This window comes from Colossoma macropomum, unplaced genomic scaffold, assembly GCF_904425465.1.
Source record: "Colossoma macropomum unplaced genomic scaffold, Colossoma_macropomum, whole genome shotgun sequence".
NCBI classification, from domain to species: domain Eukaryota; kingdom Metazoa; phylum Chordata; class Actinopteri; order Characiformes; family Serrasalmidae; genus Colossoma; species Colossoma macropomum.
In genome coordinates, this window is record NW_023494791.1 from 732,501 (window position 1) to 756,191 (window position 23,691).

General features: G+C 42.0%; 1 protein-coding gene across 3 annotated transcripts in view; it reads right to left on the reverse strand.

Moving 5' to 3' along the window:
- LOC118810083 (spectrin beta chain, erythrocytic) overlaps positions 1–23,691 on the reverse strand; it is a 92,544-nt gene that overhangs the window by 32,005 nt on the left and 36,848 nt on the right. For all 3 annotated transcript variants that reach the window (XM_036573611.1, XM_036573610.1, XM_036573608.1), the window contains 8 exons: positions 16,764–16,894; positions 16,577–16,652; positions 14,767–14,919; positions 11,871–12,020; positions 10,438–10,694; positions 7,148–7,268; positions 6,168–6,362; positions 4,631–4,783 (listed from right to left, as the gene is read on the reverse strand). In XM_036573611.1, the coding sequence (XP_036429504.1) occupies positions 4,631–4,783; positions 6,168–6,362; positions 7,148–7,268; positions 10,438–10,694; positions 11,871–12,020; positions 14,767–14,919; positions 16,577–16,652; positions 16,764–16,894 (1,236 nt within the window). The remainder of the gene's footprint in view (positions 1–4,630; positions 4,784–6,167; positions 6,363–7,147; positions 7,269–10,437; positions 10,695–11,870; positions 12,021–14,766; positions 14,920–16,576; positions 16,653–16,763; positions 16,895–23,691) is intronic.

The window sequence follows — 23,691 nt, forward strand, 5'->3', positions numbered from 1 at the left end:
TTTATTTTCTTTACTTGTCATTTTACCTCATTTTATTTTTTAATCGTTCTACTTTGACTCATTTTTCTGTTTTTATATAATTTTACTTTTCAACTGTAAAGAACTTTAAGCTGCTTTGGGCATGAAATGTGCTCTATAAATAAAACGTATTATTATTATTATTATTATTATTATTATTGCTATTATTTTTATTACAAGGTCTTATAAGGTGTAAAAACAGAACTGCTCAAAACGTGATAGCAGCAAAAATATCTTATTTAGTGAACTTATCTTGCATTTCTTGCGCTCTACAGCCGTCGTTTCACACGTTCAGGCTTCTTCTGTGTAAAAGGGCCCATATGTGCTGCATATGTCGCGTGTCTGTATCACTCTTTACAGTCCGTTCAGGCTGTTAATTAATGGTGCAAAAGGCTTCATGGGGAGCAGCGCTGCTCAGCGTTTCTGGCCTGAGTCTGGGTGTGGAGAACGGCGGATGCCTTTAGCGTGACAGCAGAGCTATTTCAGAATGAGTGATTAGGTCATTCCTGCCCGTCAGCGCTATAGAACCCGAAAAGTGCATGTGATAAACATTAGCTGCCCAAATATGAGTCACAGTGAACAGTTCCCGCCTCCCTGTCCCACCCCAACACTGTCACACACGCAGGAACGCTACGCTGACAAACATACACACACACGAAGGAATGAACCCAAACACATTCTCACACGGTGATGTGCTCGAATCGCGTGTCGTACAGTACAGCTGACCTCATCATCAGCAGACAGTCCAGCGAACACACCCTGAAGATAACTTAGACTCTTCATTCAGTCATGCTGCACATTTCCACTCAGTCAGTGAGCTTTGTTATCTTTGTTATGGCAACATAAAATTCAGCTGCTGATGGAGCAAAACTGAAAAATTTTAGTGCATTTTATTTCAGTTTTATCAGAGCTGAAGTCTCTTCGGCTCAACAGTTTCCAATCATCGATATGCACTTGAATTAGTTTTGTCCATTTTACGTAAAAAAGTTAGTAGAAAACAGTTCATGTATTTAATGTTGACCTATTTTCCGTTTGTAAGTCCAGCAACCCTGTTAGTTCATTTTGAGTGCAAATTATCACAAATGTTTATATGATACTAAGATGCTGCACTAAACATCCAGCAATGTTTGAATTAAAAACAAACAACACAAATATAATAAAACATGGCTTGACAATTTCATCCATATGAAAAAAATGTATTCCAAATGTATTTATCAAATGTATTTTTGCAATGTATGAAAATGGCCAAAAATGTATTTGTTACATATTTTTAACATGCATTTATTTGTGGCGCCCTCCTGTAAATAAGAGTTCACTGAGCGACTAACAAGGAGAATTTTAAGAAAATCTAAATAAAGCTGAGCTGCTTTCTGGTTTAAATTGTGCCTGAAGTTTGGTCTGGCAGCGGGTTTGGGTCTCAGTCCACTCTCATTTTCTGTTACTGTCTCACACTGGACGCAACACTGGTCTAAATACTTCTGTCCAATGACTGTCTGGTTTCCTCTTTCCTTTTCTCTATATTCAATATTGTATATTAATGGTAAACTCTTATTCTCTGCTCTTGTGCTATTTTGCTCTTGTGTTATTGTTTGCTATCCGGTGTGGTCCAGAGGAGGATGGGTTCCCCTTTTGAGTCTTGGTTCCTCTCAGTGTTCCTCTTTTTTTGCGGGAGTTTTTATTGCCACATTGTAAAAAAGTAACCATAAAATTTAAAGTAATTTTCTGGAGCCGAATTGCTGGTGTTGTATATTTACAGCAAATATCTTGTAAATATGTTACAGTGTTTTACTGTTTATATGCTTTACAAATAAAATATACAGAACTTACAGTGCAGTAGATTACGATAGATTGGATTGTTTGGGATGTTACTGTAAACCAATGCATCACTCTAAATTCCCAGTATGAATAAATGGACAGCATTTTTTACAGTGCCCTGTTGCCCTCGGTGATGGTCATTTGGGGCTCGGACTCAAATTTTCTGTAAAGCTACTTTGTGAGAGTGAGCAAATCTCTAATTAAAGTTTCTCAGAAAGGAAAATGCTGGAAAAATACATCGGCCATTTACTGGTCACTAGAAAGTTATTTACAGGACATACTTTTTACATGTATGTTGTGGCACACAAGAGTGAGATTAACCTACTTAGACAGAAAGGTACCAGTTTATTTGAAGGCTACCTACATAGGGACTGTATAACACATGCATAAGCACTGAATAATATATTTATGAAACAATATTTGAGGACTTATGACCCGCTACTGTTAGTAACCGCAAGATGACAGAGGTTATATTAAGTAAATGACATTGCATTGACATAAAGTACCTTAAACTAAAGTGATGCACAGCTGTTTTGTTCTTAATCACAAAATAACGAAACATCTTAGAACTTAGAATGAAGGTGTAGTTTAGATGTTTATATCTGTTCTATGCAGTTCTGAATGAGTCAAAGTACAAACCCAGTGTCATTTACTTCAGCTTATGGTATCTGGTGATTACCGGCATAAACTGTTCATAAATACTCAAAAACTCCTTTATAAATATGTTATTTAACATTTATGTGTATGTTACAACGTCTGTATGTAAGTAGGGTTTGGGTTCTCTGGGGCTCTAATGTTCCCCAAACAGAGCAGGAGGCTGGCGGGTTCTCTGTGGATGTGAGAAAGTTTGGCCCAAAACAGGAAACAGACTCTCGAAACAATGTGTTGAAGTGAAGTCATCATGGGGGACGGCAGAGAGAGGTCAGGCTGTGTCCATTACATCAGCACCCGGAGACCATTATATCACCACAAACAAGACGACCTGCTCCGAGTGCGAGGGAGCGCTCGGCTTAGTGCCGTCAGCTCTAAAAACAACTCTTAATCAACTGTTTTCAAAACAAAAAGGCCCCTCATTAGTGTATCGTTTGATCATTTGATCGTTTTGTCATAATGTTTGTACGGCTTTACCACAAAAAGCGCTGATAACACAGCGTACACATACTGTAAATCACGTTTCAAGTAAACATAAAAGGAAAATTTTTTAGTTTTATTTTAATTGTGATTTCGGCTTCCAGCGTTTATGAAAACAAGATAATCGAGATAAAACAATCATTTCGTTTTACAATGATGCTCATGTTTTGTCTTGTGTTATAAACCCAGTGCACCCCTTTCCTTTATAGCGCCCTCCCTAAAAGCCCAAACTCAGCTCGTCTATTTTTATTTATTGATTTTATATGTTTGTTTAGCAGTTTTCAGTAGGTTGTGGGAGTGCACTACAACATAGATTTTTATGTATTATTTTTATATAATTCAGGTCAATATATATATATATATATATATATATATATATATATATATTACATCATTTATTGTATATATTCATCTCTTTTTTACTTTTGAATTTATTTTTCAGTTCAATAATATTTAAAAATGTTAAAAATGTTTTTAAAAGTTGAATAAGACCACAATGTTTCCAAAGTCAGTGCGTAATCATGTTAAATAATCACGATCTCAGTACTGAGCAAAATAATCGCAATTATGATTTTTACTATAATCGAGCAGCCCTACACCTATATATTGTTTACTTTTTGCACAATGCAAAAAAATCTGCTTAAGGCAGTTGTTGATGTTTTTATTAAAAGTAGAGGGAAATCCCAGAATAATAAGCCACGATTAACTTATAAAAGTAGGTTTTCTTAGGCATAACTAATAGTACCGTAATATATAACGGAACCATCAGAAATGTTATTAATACAGAGCATGTGATAGCGTCGCCCTCAACAGAGCCTCATAATATCATCAGATATAATATTATTAGATAATTATCAGTATACTTAGATATTAGAGATGAATCATCAAAGATTTTCCATATATTAACAATCAATGCTCTTCTGTGCTGATGAAAGGTGTAGTTTGTGGCTTTCAAAACATGCTTCAGAATCAAATATCACATAACACAACATAACAAACTATGTTTTTTATTTTTTATGTTGTATGTAACTAAAATTTGTGAATCACTAAGATATTCAAAGTCCTGTGACTAATAAAATGAAGGTATTTACACTGTTAGTAATAAAGGTTCTGTGCAGGTACAGTTCTGGTTCATCAAGGTACAAACAGTGTAAATGTTCCCTCAAAGCTCCAACAGTGGTTTTAAGGTCTGATTGTGAACCTTAAATCAGTGTTTCCAGGTGAAAAGTTCGTATTTGTACCTTTTCATAACCGAATGTTTTAAACAGAACAGTAAAATAAAAGCCTGGAGACGAGACGGGGTGTGTGGAGTCAGTACAGCTTAGAACATATCATTTCAGTGGATTATGGTTCAGTTATGTTCCCTGACTAAAGGTACTGAGATGGACCCTTGAGGGAACCACCCCAGTGACAGGAGGGGAACTGACCCAGTGACAGTTTAGGACCTTTATCTCTGAGAGTGAACTTATATTTAATAAAGAACGCCTTGGCTTTTCACTTTCCATAACAAACGTATACCTGAGTACGACTTATTCTGTCCAGCCCTAGTTGGAAATGGAGAGGTGGTCTGCTCTGGGGAGGCGGTGGAGAAGCGAAAGGCACCTGAACTTAGAAAACCCCCTCAGTTTGCTGTTCTACTCTGTGAAGTTCTCAGGTTGTTCCTCACCTCCAGCTGGTCCTGTTGCTCCTGCAGGCCGTCCAGACCGCAGCGCTCTGGCTCACACCGGACGGCCATCTCTCTCTCCATCTCCAGCACGTCTACGGTCAGCTCTGCGCAGCGCTGGAGACACTGCTCCACCTGCGCCGCCACAGTGGAATGCTGGGACACAGGAAGAAAAGGGTGGAGGAGTGAGAAGGAGCAAAGCAAAGTTACAGAGTATCATAGACAAAGATACTGATCAACATGATTGGCTTCTCACAGCACTCATGGATTCAACCCTCATTCTCACTCCTAACAGTCTCAAAAAGATGGTTCTTCAAGGGTTCTTCAGTAAAGACAACCATGAACACTTAAAGAACCTTTTGCATGCTTAAATGGTTCTTTGCATGGTGAAATGGTTCTTCAGATTGATGGAGAATGTGTTGTATGTGGTTCTATATAGCACCAAAAAGGGTTCTGCTCTTGTTGTCTTGACATCGTAACTACAGACCGCTTTTTGGGATAGTATAGTAAAGGACTGCCCATCCGCGGATTCCTACTGGACCGCCATAATATCTTGCGGCACGGGACTAATTTTCAGTGCAGGACTAAGATTCAGTGAAGCTGATTGTTTATCTGCTTCCCCACAATCAGCTTCTGTCTCTGGTGTTCTTAACTAACTAGAGCTGCAGCACTGCTCTGCCTCAGGGTGGCGCTGTAGCAGACTGGTTCACCCAGTTGGTCCTTCATAGTCTAGAAACTGTAACTCTGCCCGGATTCCTCTGAAACACTTTACAATGAGCTGCAGCAGATCTGTAAATCTGAAAACTCGCCAGGTTCCCAAGAGTTTGGAGTGAAGAGTGACTGTTCCTCATTTCTCACACTGAAGACAGAAGAGGAGACGAGGAAGATCTCAGTTACTGTGAGGAAGAGCGCAGAACCGCACTAGAACAGAGACTCTACAGAAGAGGAGATGAGGAAGATCTCAGTTACTGTGAGGAAGAGCGCAGAACCGCACTAGAACAGAGACTCTACAGAAGAGGAATCGAGGAAGATCTCAGTTACTGTGAGGAAGAGCGCAGAACCGCACTAGAACAGAGACTCTACAGAAGAGGAATCGAGGAAGATCTCAGTTACTGTGAGGAAGAGCGCAGAACCGCACTAGAACAGAGACTCTACAGAAGAGGAGACGAGGAAGATCTCAGTTAGTGTGAGGAAGAGCGCAGAACCGCACTAGAACAGAGACTTTACAGAAGAGGAGACGAGGAAGATCTCAGTTAATGTGAGGAAGAGCGCAGAACCGCACTAGAACAGAGACTCTACAGAAGAACAGCTGATAAACAAACATTTACTGACATTGAGGCATCAGCGCCGCTATGGAGAGAGAGTCAGCAGACAGACAACATATCAGAGAAAGATGCTATATAAATAAACTTAATCATTTATCAATCATTATTATTCAATCTAAATATTGTGATACACTGTGTGTGTTGTGAGAAAGTATTGTGATGTTACGCTGTGTTATTATTGCACTTGCGCTGTAAAATCCATAACTCTCACTTACTCTGCTGTGGAGCTCCTGAATGCTGTGGTCATGTGACTGAGAGCGTCCTCTTTCTCTCGCCGTGTCATTGAGCATCTCCACAGCCTCCCTCAGCTCCTCCACAGGGTCTCCCAGACTCTCCATCACAGGCCGGCTGCGTCTGCTCCCCTCCAGCGGCAGCAGCGACGGGTCACAGTCCAGATCGCTTTTCAGAGGCTGCACAACAAAAACATGTGGAGAACAAGACCAAAACTGAACTGTGACCACTACAGAGGCCTCAGAGTCCATCTGGGGTGAGGAAACTTTACCTTGTGTGTCTCTTTGTTTGAGTTAATCAGCACCAAAGACCCTCTGAATCTAAAGGAATCCACACAACTCAATGAAATGTCCTGGAGCCGATTCACGAAAGTGTCTTAAGAAAGAAAATCTTCTTAAATGCCTGTTTTTTCTCAACTTCATTCAAAAGTTACTAGAAATGTTTATTCTTCAAATAACTTCTTCTGAATTCTCTTATTTTCTTTTCTTAACTTTTTTTAATAATTCTAAGAAGAAGTGTTATTCTTGAAAATATTAAGTTCATAAATGTTTTCTTAATCTTACAACAGCCTCCCTCGTCTCAGGCTGTGAGAGTTGACGAGGTGAGCACCTAAATTTATCGGACGCTGCATCGGCTGATCCTCATCCTCGTCCGTCACCCCACTAAATTGTTTAAAAGCCTGGTTTGATGTTTTTCTTCCGTTTTGCTCCTCTGAGTGGATTAAACTAAATAACTTCATACAAATTCAGAATCTGTCTTGCGTTGGTTTTGGTACAGGGTAAAATGCAACGTAGACTTAAGAAACTAACTAAGATTTTCTTAAGAGAATATTTGAGAACTTCTTTCGAGAATTGTGTTTCAGAACATTCTTACGAACTTCTTAGCGTTTGTCTTAAGAACTTTCACAAGTTTTTTCTTAAGAAAGCTTTCGTGAATCCGGCCCCTGGTTGTTCTGCGGACGCACCTGCCCCAGGGTTCCGTAGTGACTCTCCTCCAGCTCCACTCGCTCTAGAAACTCGGTCAGCATGCGCGTGTCCTTCAGCTCAGAGCTCTGCTGCGTCAGCGCCGTCTGTACGCTGCTGAACCTGAGACACAACAACGTCCCACCAGTGACTGAAATGTCAACACTGATCAGCTGTCGGCATTAACACACATCACGAGTGGACCTCAGGAATTTAAGAAGTTCCACCCATTTCTCAAATTTCTGCATAATTAACTGGTTAAGATGTAAACAAAAAGTCGTTCAGAGTGGTTTGGTGTGAAATGCTGCACTTTAAAAAAGATGGTTCTTCGAAGGTTAGTAAATACAAGGGTTCTATGTAGAACCATTAACACTGAAAGAACCATTTGCATGCTTTAAAGGTTCTCTGCATGGTGAAATCGTTCTTCAGATTGACAGAGATTGTGTAGGTTCTACATAGCACCACAAAGTGTTCTGCTATTTTGCAAACGCAGTGGTTATGGGTCTATATAGAACCATTGTCTTTACTAAAGAACCCTTCAAGAACCATCTTTTTCAGAGTGTACCTGCTACCTCTGCTGAGAAAAGTCCTAAAGGTGACTCCGGAGAGAGAAAGAGCTGAGAGTGAGCTGCGAGTCGGAGAACGAGCTGTTAGAACAGAGGAAGGCTTTGCTTATGTACAGCGTGGCTGTGCCCGACAACATCTGAAGAATAAGGCACCACAAACTGGTGCACAACTTGACCTTATTCTAAAAAACATTTACTGGGTCATCCAGCTCCTAAATATGGACAGGAATCAATCCATAAATTCATTCATAAATTCTGTTAGGTTTATGTGCTCGGCAGACAAAATCCTCTGTTTATGAAGCTGATGTTCAGCCTACAGAGCGTAGAACATGAGAAGACAGCTACGTCTCAGCTGCCCACGTTACCAGGTAATATGATTTCTTAATAAACAAGGTTTGATCTAGGCTGGTAAGTGTCCTACATGGTGAGCTTAAAGTGGTGTGAAAATATTGCTTGTAAATATCAAAATATATAAAAAAAACTTTGGATGTCCTTACCAGCCACAGATGTTTTCAAATCCTAGAAATGCCCCTGTCTCCCTCACAGACAGCTTTGTTTTATGACAGTTTTGAGAAGGTTTTGGCCTAAAATGTGTTTTTTAAAATCCATTCGTGGTGGAGGGATACATGCAGGGTGTTGTGAGGCAAAATAGTCCCCAAAGAAAACTTTTCCACTATTTTCCATCATCAACATTCCATATAAACTCAGAAGACTCGTGTAGGTTCACTGGTGGTTCTGGATAGTAAATAAAATGTCTATATTTGTGTTGTAGTCATGGCGACCCCTGGTTCCTATCACCACCACTGTAAAGACGTCTGAACCATTTCACACCAAACCACTCTGAATCTCTCTGAACGACATCTCAGTCACTGAATTATGCAGAAATTTTGAAAAATCAGTGGAATTTCCCTTTAAATCAGTTTGATTTAGTAAATGAAATGTTCTCTGAGTGGCACAGAGAAATCATAATCATAATGAAGTTTGCATAATGAAGAGTGGTACAAATGAAAGATCAATGAAATACAGCACTTTTAGAAGCTGAATAATCCAGCAGCTTTTTAGAGAGCTTCTACCTGCCCAAACAGCACCCCACCCTTAAAACAGTCCTCCATGTGTTTCCCCTCTAGTACCAGTTTCCCCTTCGCACCAGAAACTCATAAATGCAGCTCTTTCCTCTCTTTGTTTTCTTTGGTAGGCTTGGTGTCTTTTACTGAGTCTGAGCTGGTTTATAGACAGAGGTGCGCCTCATAAAGCGGCCAGCATCATATGGCTTTAACCACAACCTTCTGGTCAGTGACCTTTCATGAACACGAAATCTGCTCCACCTACGCAGACAACGTGACCCTGAAACTACTGGACGTGCACACAGCATGTGAGGGTATCTGCTGGAGGGTAACCGAGGGGGAATCATAATTTAGGCAGAAAACTTCTGAATAAGTTGTGAATGAATTTATGGGCCCAAATCATGGAAAACATAAATATTCTCACTTTTTGATGGTAACGTGAACATGTATGTAAACAGTTTGATTACGTGCACTTAATAACCCGATCATAATGAGATTTCTGCAGTTATTTTATTAGATTATTAAGTAATCAGATTAAGGTCTGTAAATCTGATTAAGAAATCTGATAAAGAGGCTAGATTTGAGTCAGTAATCTGATTTTCTGCAGTTATCAGATTATTGAGTGTAAACACACTGAACCAGTTACTGACACAATCCGATCTGCAGTTATCAGATTATTGAGTGTAAACACACTGAACCAGTTACTGACACAATCTGATTTTCTGCAGTTATCAGATTATTATGTGCATGTAAACACACTGTACCAGTTACTGACACAATCTGATTTTCTGCAGTTATCAGATTATTATGTACATGTAAACACACTGTACCAGTTACTGACACAATCTGATTTTCTGCAGTTATCAGATTATTATGTGCATGTAAACACACTCAGTGTTAAGGTTTCAAATCATATTATTCACTCTCTCTAGTCTATACATGAAAACTGAGCTGCAAAGTCAGACTGTTTTATAATACATTTTTTTGTGAATACATTTACATATATCTGAACATTCAGCCTCGAACCGTTTAGCTCCACCCATTCACGCTGAAGTTATAAGGAGTGCTGTAGCCTTGGCCAGAGAACTGTCAAGTTATCAAAATGCATCACATTCAAAAAGGGTCAGTTTCAACATTTGATATGTTGAATTTGTAATATTTTCAATTAAATATTGGGTTTAGATGATTTGCACATCATTACATTCTGTTCTTATTTACATTTTTGCACAGCATCTCAACTTTTTTGGACACTGAACTGTATATCAGTCTTAAATGTGGTAGCAAAAACAGCCTTTTTAGTTCTAAGGGATAAAGAGTTGTTGGAAAATCATGGAAATATGATTGTTTTCAGTACAAAACTCAAAAAAACTATAAAATACAAGATACAGGCTCTTTAATAAGACATGCTGGGGGATGGTGACAGCAAGACATTTACCAGGTGAGTCAATATTACCCTCCTTCGTCCTATGAATAAGTTTCCTTCTATTTACTGTTCGCAGCCTGTTTACTGTACCTTCCCTGCATATGCTCACTAGTCACACCTGCATGGTGTGAAACGCCACACACAGCGGCAAAAAGACCAACAACTAACAAGCTTAACGACAAACTGAAAGATTAACTGTCGCCGCAGCGTGATTAACAGTTCTCGTCAGGGTTACGTACTTCTTCTCCACCTCCTCCATGCGCGTGGGGAGCAGCTGGGTGCGGAGGTGTCTCTGGCTGCAGAGGGCCTCCACCTCCTGCTTGAGGTTGTGAAGCTCCAGGCTGCGTGTTTCCAGCTCTCTCTCCAGCAGACAGCTCTCTCGCTCGGCCACACTCACCGACTCTGGGTCTCCTGCCAAAGACGCCTGCTTGATGGACAGCTCTGCAGCCTCCAGCCAGGCCTCCAGACTGCCCAGCGCCTGCAGCACCCTGACTGCCTGAAGAGAGACAGAGAATCAACGCTTGTACACATCTGTGTCATTCTGACTGACAAAACAATGATGTTTCCAGTAATAACCATTGTTTCACTGAGCTACACACAGCCTCCTGAGGACTCAGGCGTTGCAGTTTCTGCTGGGAACTAGGAATTTGAAAGAGTGCAAGAGCTGCAATTTTTATTGTAGAATACATTACAATACAATTTAACCCAATAACACAGAGCTTGTGAACTGCCTGTAGATGAACTGGACCAATCAGAAGCAGCAAATCACACATGTTCTGTATATGTGACATCACAACCATCACAACTAACTGGTAGTCTGGCACACTCAGTGTTGTTCAAGCTTCATGCCAGAAAAAGTGGAAAAACAAAAGTTTACAACAAAATGCTAAAATGATGTACACACATAAAAAACCCCAGACCAGTTAAAAAAGTTCAGAAGACTGACCCCTGTATGAGTGTCCAGCAGCATCGGTCCCAGGAGAAGAATTTAGCGTTTTTAACCTTAAAATTAGGATAGTGAGGAAGGAAGGTGAGGGCTAGCACAAGTCTTCTGAGAATGTGTGTGCATTTTCTACTACTGTCATCATATCTTATCGTATGATGTTTTTGAGATAATTTGAGACCTAAACATCAAGCCGCACCTTCTTTTTCAGCTTTTGCGTGTGACGTTAATATGTAAAGACGTACAATGTGATGTAAAAAAAGTCCTGTGAAATTCTCCCAGCAGCTCTGAAATTTTAAAAGACTATTTCAGGCTTTACAGGGCGACTCATAGCAGCGCACACTCACCATAGTTTAGTGTGTTTTTCCACCTGACTCAGTAAAGCTACTTCTTTCAGTTTAGTTATAACAAAAAACTAGCTAAAAATAGTGCCCATTGCTTACTTACTATACCAAAAGGTCACTGTGAACAGATTTTAGAAATCATCTTTTCAAAACTCACATCTGTTATTAATGGGGGGATTCGTTTGTGTTCTGCTGTCTACATAATGGTGCATGGTGCTTGGACCCCAAGGATTGCTATTGTTATATGTAATGTAATTTGTTGACGGTCCCTAAGCTCTCACAGAGTCCCAATTTAAGACAAAAAACAAAGTGGCAGCTGGTGTCTTGAATTCTGAGCAGTTTACATCAGGCCTCCATTCATCCCTTTACCTGTCCACAAACCTACCCTGTAGTTGAGCTCCTCCGAGGCCTGCAGGACCACCGCGTTCTTCTGGTGGCGTCTTTTGAGCTCCTCCCACAGAACCTCCAGCTGGCTGAGGAACTCCTGGATCTTGGCACTGCCGGGGTGCTGAGCTCGGACCAGGCTGTGACCCTCCTGGGGTTAAACAACAAACACTGGCTTAGAACCTGTGAATGTGACTGAGCAAGAACAGCAGGACAGTGATTTGGACTCGAGTCAGTGACTCAGACAGTAAGTATGCTAGCTAGCTAACTACTGAATTTTTCAGTTAATCTAGCTGAAGATTTAGTACGTTAGAGACCTACTGCACAGAGCGCCTCAGTTCGGTCCTTCAGAAGGTTTGACTCACACCTTAGACACTTGAGACTCGGATTCACACCCCAGACTCGAGACTCAACTCGGACTCACACATCAGACAGTCAAGACTTTCATTTACATCTCAAAGGCTCAAGACTTGACTCAGAATCACACCTTACAGACTCGACTCAGACTCACACCTCATAGACTCAAGATTCGACTCGGACTAACACCTCACAGAATCAAGACTCAACTCAGACTCATACCTAGAGACTCGTCTCGGACTCACACCTCAGAGACTCGACTTCAAGACTTCAAGTCTCAGAGACTCGAGATTTGACTCAGACTTGCACCTCAGGAACTCAAGACTCGGACTCACACCTCAGAGACTCAAGACTCAGACTCACACCTCAGAGACTCAAGACTCGGGCTCACACCTCAGGAACTCAAGACTCAGACTCACACCTCAGAGACTCAAGACTCAGACTCACACCTCAGAGACTCAAGACTTAGACTCACACCTCAGAGACTCGACTCAGACTCACACCTCAGAGACTCAACTCAGACTCAAACCTCAGGAACTCAAGACTCAGACTCACACCTCAGAAACTCAAGACTCAGACTCACACCTCAGAGACTCAACTCAGACTCACACATCAGAGACTGGACTCAGACTCACACCTCAGAGACTTAACTCAGATTCACACCTCAGAGACTGGACTCAGACTCACACCTCAGAGACTTAACTCAGATTCACACCTCAGAGACTCAACTCAGACTCACACCTCAGAGACTGGACTCAGACTCACACCTCAGAGACTCAACTCAGACTCACACCTCAGAGACTCAACTCAGACTCACACCTCAGAGACTTAACTCAGATTCACACCTCAGAGAACTGGACTCAGACTCCAAGTCTCAGAGACTGGACTCAGACTCACACCTCAGAGACTCAACTCAGACTCACACCTCAGAAACTCAAGACTCAGACTCACACCTCAGAGACTCAACTCAGACTCACACATCAGAGACTGGACTCAGACTCACACCTCAGAGACTTAACTCAGATTCACACCTCAGAGACTGGACTCAGACTCACACCTCAGAGACTTAACTCAGATTCACACCTCAGAGACTCAACTCAGACTCACACCTCAGAGACTGGACTCAGACTCACACCTCAGAGACTCAACTCAGACTCACACCTCAGAGACTTAACTCAGATTCACACCTCAGAGAACTGGACTCAGACTCCAAGTCTCAGAGACTGGACTCAGACTCACACCTCAGAGACTCAACTCAGACTCACACCTCAGGAACTCAAGACTCAGACTCACACCTCAGGAACTCAAGACTCAGACTCACACCTCAGAGACTGGACTCAGACTCACACCTCAGAGACTCAACTCAGACTCACACCTCTGAGACTCAACTCAGACTCACACCTCAGGAACTCAAGACTCAGACTCACACCTCAGGAACTCAAGACTCAGACTCACACCTCAAAGACTGGACTCAGACTCACACCTCAGAGACTCAACTCAGACTCACACCTCAGAGACTCAACTCAGACTCACACCTCAGAGACTTAACTCAGATTCACACCTCAGAGACTGGACTCAGACTCACACCTCAGAGACTTAACTCAGATTCACACCTCAGAGACTCAACTCAGACTCACACCTCAGAGACTGGACTCAGACTCACACCTCAGAGACTCAACTCAGACTCACACCTCAGAGACTCAACTCAGACTCACACCTCAGAGACTTAACTCAGATTCACACCTCAGAGAACTGGACTCAGACTCCAAGTCTCAGAGACTGGACTCAGACTCACACCTCAGAGACTCAACTCAGACTCACACCTCAGAAACTCAAGACTCAGACTCACACCTCAGAGACTCAACTCAGACTCACACATCAGAGACTGGACTCAGACTCACACCTCAGAGACTTAACTCAGATTCACACCTCAGAGACTGGACTCAGACTCACACCTCAGAGACTTAACTCAGATTCACACCTCAGAGACTCAACTCAGACTCACACCTCAGAGACTGGACTCAGACTCACACCTCAGAGACTCAACTCAGACTCACACCTCAGAGACTTAACTCAGATTCACACCTCAGAGAACTGGACTCAGACTCCAAGTCTCAGAGACTGGACTCAGACTCACACCTCAGAGACTCAACTCAGACTCACACCTCAGGAACTCAAGACTCAGACTCACACCTCAGGAACTCAAGACTCAGACTCACACCTCAGAGACTGGACTCAGACTCACACCTCAGAGACTCAACTCAGACTCACACCTCTGAGACTCAACTCAGACTCACACCTCAGGAACTCAAGACTCAGACTCACACCTCAGGAACTCAAGACTCAGACTCACACCTCAAAGACTGGACTCAGACTCACACCTCAGAGACTCAACTCAGACTCACACCTCAGAGACTCAACTCAGACTTACACCTCAGAGACTTGACTTGACGCAATAAAATGACTAAGCATCTCTGGACCAGTTCACCGGTCACCGTTCAGTAGACTCTTAAAGAGCTAAAGTTTCCATTTGACCTCACCTTCTTGACCAGCTCTATGCGGGCTTTGTTGGACAGGATATCCTGTTCCAGAGACGCTTGGTACCTCTTGGCTATCTCGTAGCTGCCTGGCCCTCCTACACCGCTGCAGACATGTGTTGCCATGGTGACGCTGTCTTTGAGCCAGGAGAGAGTCTAGGGGATGAAGGAGAAGGATGAGATGAGGTGTGAGATTCCACAAGGAAGTGGGAACACAAGGCTTGTGTAGCACAGAGAGAGAGAGAGGGAGAGAGAGAGAGAGAGACAGAGAGAGAGAGAGAGAGAGAGTCTCTCTCGGTCTGTCCAGCTCCTGAATTGCTGGCTCCTCCAGTCAGATGTGTTCACTGTTGGCCCGGACTCTCAGGGTGAGGACAATTCCTGGAAGTCAGCAGCTACAGCAGCTAACGCTGGTGTATGTTTGTCATATTAAACGTACACGTTTACACGAACATGATGGAGATCTCAAAGCCTATTCAAATCAAGTCCGTTTTTAGGGTGAAAAAACGCGTCAGGTTTTAAAATCGACCACACACAAATAAATGCTGTCTTTTTGACAGACTGTAACACTACATTAAATGTTTAATCGGAGCCAAATTGATTATTTACACTGTACAGATGATTTACAAATCAGCCTGAATTTTAGTTGCAGTGCTTAAAGAACATTTGAGATATAAACAGAGAGATTCAGAGAGGTTTGGTGTGAAATGGTTCAGATGTCTTTACAGAGGTGGTGATAGGAACCAGGGGTCGCCATGACTACAACACAGATATAGACATTTTATTTACTATCCAGAACCACCAGTGAACCTACACATTAGGACTGAACAAAAATATCGAATTGACTAATTCGGACTGATATTGCAACTGCAGTCTTATTGTGATTATTACTGAGAGCCATAAGGATTTTTTGGGCTACGAAGTTCAGAAAATCCACTTTTTCTGGCTTGAAGTTTGACTTTGAATGAAGAGTGCAAGACTGCCAGTAAGTTGGAGTTGTGATGTCACAACAAATGGAGGTTTGGTTGTCTCTGATTGGTCTAACTCTACAGGCAGCTCACAAGCTCTGTTAATAGGTTAAACTTCCCCACTTAAAACTTGAGACCAATGCAGGCTTTAATTAAAAAAATGATTTAAAAATCGATTTAAAAATTGCACTCTCCTAAATTGCGATTTTGATGGAGAATTATTAATCTTTCAGCCCTACTACACGTCTTTTGAGTTTTTGATGAAGGTAAAATAGTAATAAATTTAAAATAATACATTTTATTTGGGGACTATTTTGCCTCACAGCATCCTGCATGTATCCCTGATCTAAACTATCATAAAACAGTGTCTCAGTCATCAGGCAGTGAATTCATAACCATTTCATGTAGGAACTTTCTGTGAGGGAGCTATTAGAGGTGGACGTCTGGTTCCTATCACCACCACTGTGAACAGTTCTGTAAGTTTATCTAGAACGAAATGTTTCATACCAAACCACTCTGAACCGCTCTGAACCGCTCTGTTTACATCTTAATTATGCAGAAAATTTTGAAAAATCAGTTTAATTCTTTCATTTACAGGCCTAAATAGGCCTTCAGTTAGCCAGTGAGCCATTCTGTCTTCTCTTCACTTCCATGACCTTAACTTGGTGGAACCTACTGGATCCGTTTGGATGAAGTGAGCTAAACAGATGGGAGGAGGCTACACCTATTTGGAAGATCTCAGTGGGATTTTCCTCTGGCTGGACTGGACAGATGAGAGCTTGCTGAGTTTTTTTTAAGTGTTACTGGTTGTGTAAGAGTTGTGTAATGATGGAGTCATAAATGGGCACCTTGTCTGCAGACACAGTGAATTTCTGGAGCTGCACATGGAGCTGTGGGTGGCTGCTGGACTTCGGCGGAGATCCACTGCAAAGCAAAAACACAGCACTTCCTTTCAGCAGGTTTCGCTAATTGTCGCTTTCAGAAAGACATTTGTTCAGGAAAACCGGGGGGATGCTCAGCTGAGCGACACGTCACCTTTTGCCCTGCGTCTGGAACCTGGAACTGGCATCGCTGGCACACACGTACCCCAGGCTCTCCGCCGGGTTTGGCTGAGGTTCCTGCTGGCTGTCTGGGGACTTCCTGCCATTGTCAGAGTGTTGACCACCCTGAAGAGGAAGACAAAAATCTCCTTACTCATTTACGGCAATTGAGGTTACAATTATTAAGTAATCATCTGATTGCAATTATTCGAGCTAAGCACAATTATTAGCAACAGTTATTTAAACTCTCACAACAAATAAAATTGTGAATAGGGTGAAAATGCACATCAATAAAGGAAAGCAGAAACACATCATGGGTCTTACAAAAACAACAAAGTTTCTAACTTCTGATTAGTAACTTTATGGAGTTTTTCCACCGGGCGATGGAGCATGATGTGGTTACCAGACCCTATATAAGATAAATCAGAACCTGAAGTTCCTCCAGTGTTGCTAGTGTTAACACCAGACGTGCATGAGAAACAACATGGTTCAGATTTGTAACTGTAATGTGCCGTACCATACGGCAAAAATAGCAATAGAGAGTGTTATGATGCCTTTAGAGGGCGGCGCTGAGCGACGTTTGTTCGTTTGATGGTTGTTAATGACGTCTTTAGAGGGCGGCGCTGAGCGACGTTTGTTTGATGGTTGTTAATGACGCCTTTAGAGGGCGGCGCTGAGCGACGTTTGTTTGATGGTTGTTAATGACGCCTTTAGAGGGCGGCGCTGAGCGACGTTTGTTTGATGGTTGTTAATGATGCCTTTAGAGGGCGGCGCTGAGCGATGTTTGTTTGATGGTTGTTAATGACGCCTTTAGAGGGCGGCGCTGAGCAATGTTTGTTTGATGGTTGTTAATGACGCCTTTAGAGGGCGGCGCTGAGCGATGTTTGTTTGATGGTTGTTAATGACGCCTTAAGAGGGCGACACTGAGCGACGTTTGTTCGTTTGATGGTTGTTAATGACGCCTTTAGAGGGCGGCGCTGAGCGACGTTTGTTCGTTTGATGGTTGTTAATGACGTCTTTAGAGGGCGGCGCTGAGCGATGTTTGTTTGATGGTTGTTAATGACGCCTTTAGAGGGCGGCGCTGAGCGATGTTTGTTTAATGGTTGTTAATGACGTCTTTAGAGGGCGGCGCTGAGCGATGTTTGTTTGATGGTTGTTAATGACGCCTTTAGAGGGCGGCACTGAGCGACGTTTGTTCGTTTGATGGTTGTTAATGACGCCTTTAGAGGGCGGCGCTGAGCGACGTTTGTTTATTTGATGGTTGTTAATGACGCCTTTAGAGGGCGGCGCTGAGCGACGTTTGTTCGTTTGATGGTTGTTAATGACGCCTTTAGAGGGCGGCGCTGAGCGACGTTTGTTCGTTTGATGGTTGCTAATGACGCCTTTAGAGGGCTGCGCTGAGCAACGTTTGTTTGTTTGATGTTTATTTGATGTTTGTTAATTACGCCTTTAGAGGGCGCGGTTGTTTATTTGATGTTTGTTTATTTGATGTTTATCTGATGTTTGTTAATTACGCCTTTAGAGGGCGGCGGTTGTTTATTTGATCTTTGTTTATTTGATGTTTATCTGATGTTTGTTTATGATGCCTTTAGAGGACGGCGGTTGTTTATTTGATGTTTGTATATTTGGTGTTTGTCCAGTTGGAGCAAGTATTAGAAATTGACAGCTGGTCAGTTTGTCCACTGCAGACTTGTTCTTTAATAGCTTCATACAATGATCAAAGAAGACAACTCTTTTGTGAGCTACAGTTATTTATTTAGACGTTCAACATCAACTGAAATTTGATGGTCCTGACAGGCCTGTTCTGATTTCCTAATGGATTTTTGGGTCGTCTCTGTAATGGGACTTTAATGGAACATGTTACGTGCAGGTCAGTATGAAATCATGGTGGCCCTCCGTCATTCACCACAGTGGCTGGCTACACTAATACGTGACATTTCCATAGCGATGTAGGCCAGAGTGGGTGGAAGTTCAGCAGCTTGACTTTCGGACAGAGTGAAGCCAACACCGCAGGAGAAAGTCAACACAGGAAAGCAATTACTCTCCAAACCCGCCGTATATTTCACCCTGAGTCCAGCGTTTGGGCACAGCAGGCCGTAGCACCGCGTTTTCATCAGCGTTAGAGCCTGAACACGGCGCTGGAAGAGAGACAGAGCCGTACATGTGACACTTGCTATTAGCGCTGAGAAACAGACCTGCCTCTGAGTCCGGAGCTGAACCGGGTTTATTTGTGAAGGTTTGGCAAAGCGGGGCGAAGGCTAACGGCACCGACACAAATCAACTAGTAAATAGTGTTTTCCTTAGCATGTCAGCATGAACATGAGCTTATTAGGAGAGACTGCTGTCTTAATGGCCCGGACAAGTGGACGTTTACTGTGTAACCACAACCCACAGGCACCACGGCCATTTATCTCTCTCTCTCTCGCCCTCTCTCTCTCTGTTTCCCCTCTCCTTCACTCACAGCATGAATTAGCTCTGTAGGTCAGCAGCGCTGTGCCCATTTTCCACTCTCAGCTCTACTATGTGAGTGAATGAGTGTTAGGAAGGAGGCAGGGCGGCCAGTTCTGGTCTTTACCTGAAGAACCTGTCCACTCCTCACTCACGCGGGCTCTCCTCTCTACAGACATGCAGCTGAGGTAATCTAGAGTGGGTCAAACTGGGGGGACGCATTAGGGATGCACCGATACCACTTCTTCCTTTCCAATACCAATACTAACTCTATCTAACATAACTAGATTATAAGTCCTCGTATTTATATAATTGCACTTTTTAAATATTTTATTCTGGTAAAAACTGTGTATTTTTTATTATCTTTATTTTGTTTACCTGTATATTATTTATTTAGGTGTATATTATGTAATTATATTATTTATTTATGATGTTGGCAGATATTGTTGCTGGTTTCAAGCAAATTTCTTACAACAAGCAAAGTTATCTGTCAATATAGTGAGATCATTTATTAAATGACTACAACAAGTAAAAAGGACTAGATTTAGGATCATTTGACTTGACAACATGCCATTTCTGCAGTGTAGCTAAAGGGAATAAAGTAATATTTACATTACTTCTGCCATGAGCATGTTTGCTGCTGCTTGTCGACCCACACCTCACAGGTCGCTGAGTGGTGCATGTATGTCAGAAGTTGCTGTGTGGAATCCTCATCACGATAGCGATACTGCGTTTAAGTGCCAGCATCAGCACCGATATCGATACAGTATCAGTGCAACCCCAGAATCTCTCTCTGTTAAATGTGGCCATAACCTTTACTGTTCATGTTAAGGACAATCATTTTCAGCTGCAGTCTCTGGGCTGGTAAAAGGATCAAAGACACTTTCCATAAAACATTATTGATACATACAACATACAGAACAAAACACAGCAAGATGCCAACTGTTAAAATACTTCACACACTACGATGTATTTAATGTTTTATCCCGAGGTCCACATATGAAGTGTGTAGCGCACGTTCGACATTATTGATAATGATGACAATAAAAAAATTATTACCTATTTCCGCTGTCTAATTTCTATTTACAATTTCGAAGTGACGTCCAAGTTAGAGTAAGTTATCAGCTTCACATGACGAGGGCAGCAGGTTACAGTGCTGATGTAGTGTAGTGGGTAACACCTCTCCCTCCTACGCTGTAGACTGGGGTTCAATCCCCACCTGGGTAAACACCCTGCACTATACCAATAACAGTCCTTGAGCAAGACTCCTAACACTCCCTTCACCTACCTGTGCAAAAGGATCACGTTGTAAGTCGCTCTGAATAAGAACGTCTGCTAAAAAATGCTATAAATGTGAGTGGTTATGGTTGAAAGGTAAAAAAGGAGCATTTTCGTGAAAAGAAGGATAAAGTCATGTCATCGCTGCAATAATGGACCATTTTTGTTTGTCTATTCATCATGAAATTTTAACAAAAGACAAACTATGGAAGCCCTGAGGGGTCAGATGAAAAGCAAATTGAAAGTGCATTCCTGCAATAAAAGACATACAGTATAATATAGAGCGCACACTGACAGACACAAACAGTACAACATTTAACATTCAGACATAACCTAGAACATCAGACGCTTTACTACAAGCACTCAGTGATGGCATTTTAAAATGTTCATAATGTTTTTATAATTGTTTATAATAATGCACAGATCATATGCATTTGAAGGGCATTTATGAACACAGGCTTCATAGAAAGTGTTACTTGGTCCAGTTCCTCAGCTGAGCAACATTCTAATTAGGAGTGCACAACATATGGACAATGCATATATTATTTGCTGCTGAATTATAATTAATATAATTATAATAATTCTAAACAATAATTTATGCCTTTAGTTGTATTAGTGGTAGTGACACAACATTTTTAGAAGTAATCAAAAAATGTTTATAATACATTATTAAAGCCTTACGAGGCATAATTAAAGTTAATAAGCACATTTATAACTATTTATGAATACAGGCCTCATAGAAAGTGTCACTTTTTGTGGATTTCGGTCGTCTCATCATGAACTTGATTAATGAACTGGGTCAAATCAAGCTCCATTGAAGCTGTTAGCCTCGTATTCAGGTCACGCTGCTTTCTACAAGGCTGAAGTCGGCTTCTTATTCTAATTTTCCTGGTTCCACCTTAAACGGTGCAGCAGTTACATTCTGGCAGCTCAGTAATCACTGCAACATTTAAGGTGGAACAGAAAAATTTGAACAAGAATCTGGATCTGGCGAATAAGAAGCCGACTTCAGCCTTGTCCGTTGTTTCATTAGCTGGTTGTTTTTACGTTATTGAGATGTCGATTGGAGCAGGACTTCTGTTACTGAGGAGCTCTGAGTTTGGTTAATTATGGGAGGTGATTCACTCCAGAATTATTACTGAACAGACAGTAAAAATTCTGGACATGGCAGATTTGTACTGGATTAAAATCACAGATCTTGTCGGTAATCACTCAAATCACAGCACGTCCTGATGTAATACTAATCCAGCTCGAATAGGGCTTATGTCTAGTTTCTCAGCTGAACCTGGTTGGTGGGTGAAGCAGGTGCAGGCATTAATAATTAAGCCTGTGAAGACCTCAGCGAGTCCAGTGTGCAGAGCTAGACAAGCCGAAAAGCTAGAATTCAGCTTACTGTTCCACTACGGACGTGCGTGGGCCCATAAAAGTGGTCAAAGTGCTTGTTATATGAATTTCCGTTTTCAAACATTTTAATTACCTAGTTTAATAATTTAATTACCTAATGAACTGAACATTGTGGAATATGTGTTGCAGCTCTAGCTGTAAGCCCTGTGAGCCTTTCCCCCGGTGCAAAATCTGGGCAGCGGAACGTCAGAGTTCTCCCAGCTGGCTGCACGCATTAACGACTCCGCTTTATGCTGGCATACGAGTCTGAGCATGCCATTGGCTTATCATGAGCTCAGCAGAAGTGACTCAGAGAGTGAGAGATGAGAAAGTATCGCATGAGAAAGTGCCGTAAAGACGGCGGTACATTTATACGGCCTAGTAACATTTATAAACATGCCAGTCAATGAGCAGCTCACCCATTCTTAATAATCCAGAGGCACGGTACTGTGTTATTCACCAGCAGCAGCGTAACTACAGCACTGATAACCGTCGCTGACATGCTCTCACTGACACTCGCTTCCATCCACTCTCTCTCTTTTCACTCGGTACGTAACGACTCGAGATGTTTATCTAAACAAAGAGTAAAGAATTACATCATCGTGGTCAAAAATAGACTCTTTTCCAAGCAGTCCAAACATAGTTTGAGTTTTCTCACCACCAGCCAATGCGCTCTCCTTCCTTCCCTATCTCTCTACTTCTTCCACTTTCCCTCTGTTTTCCCAAATGCACTCATGCAAAGTGGTGATGTCAGCCAAGAACTATCACCGTGCCCATATGGAGCATGCGGCTACTGCATCTGGTAGCCATTACCCACAAATACAGGGCCCTCACACTTGTGCCACCAAGATAGAGGCCCCAATTCATAAATATAGTGTAGAAAAGACTTTACAGAGTCCAGGGAACAGTTCCTATAAAGCCCATATTCACAAGCTATTAGAATAGAATTCAGAACCATTGTCCAACTGTGTTTGCACACAGAAGAATTAGACCTCTGCATTTAACCCATCTGTGCAGTGAAACACCACGCACACACTAGTGAACACACTTGCCCGGAGGGGTGGACAGCCCTATCCACGGCACCCGGGGAGCAGTTAGGGGTTAGGTGTCTTGCTCAAGGGCACTTCAGTCACTTCATTCACGTACTGTCGGCTCAGGGGATCAAACCGGCGACCTTCCGATCACAAGGCTGGTTCCCTGACCTCCAGCCCACGACTGCCATGCATATGCATCCATAATTCTTTGGGGACTAATAAACATAGTAATACAAGCATCATGCCATTACACTTAAAAATGGAGCACATAGCAATTCAAAATCAGGGCAGTAATGTTGAATGCCGTTGAGGATGGCATGAGCTGAGACATCTGCCGTAAAATAATTTAAAAGAAAATGATCTAAGCAGCTATATATTAACTGTTGAGTGCAGACCTCCATGCTCTTTTTGAATTTAGCATTTTGGAGTGTCAGCGCACCATCCAGCACGTAACGAGCCTGAGGCGGAAGTTCCCCTTTTTACCCCACATTATAATGCCTTTTAAATATATAATGACCTGTGCATAATTGTGGAGCACCTATTATACATATTAACAATTATAAACACATTACAAACATTTAAAATGCCGTCAGTGAGTGCTTCAGGTAAAGTGGACTTAGTAACTTTCAAACATAATCTAGAACATCAGACGCTTTACTTGAACCACTCAGTGATGGCAATTTAAGTGTTCATGGATAGTGACACCTGTGTTACAACATGTTTAGAAGGAATCAAAGTATTATTTACAGCATTATTACAGCCTTGTGAGGCATTACGGGA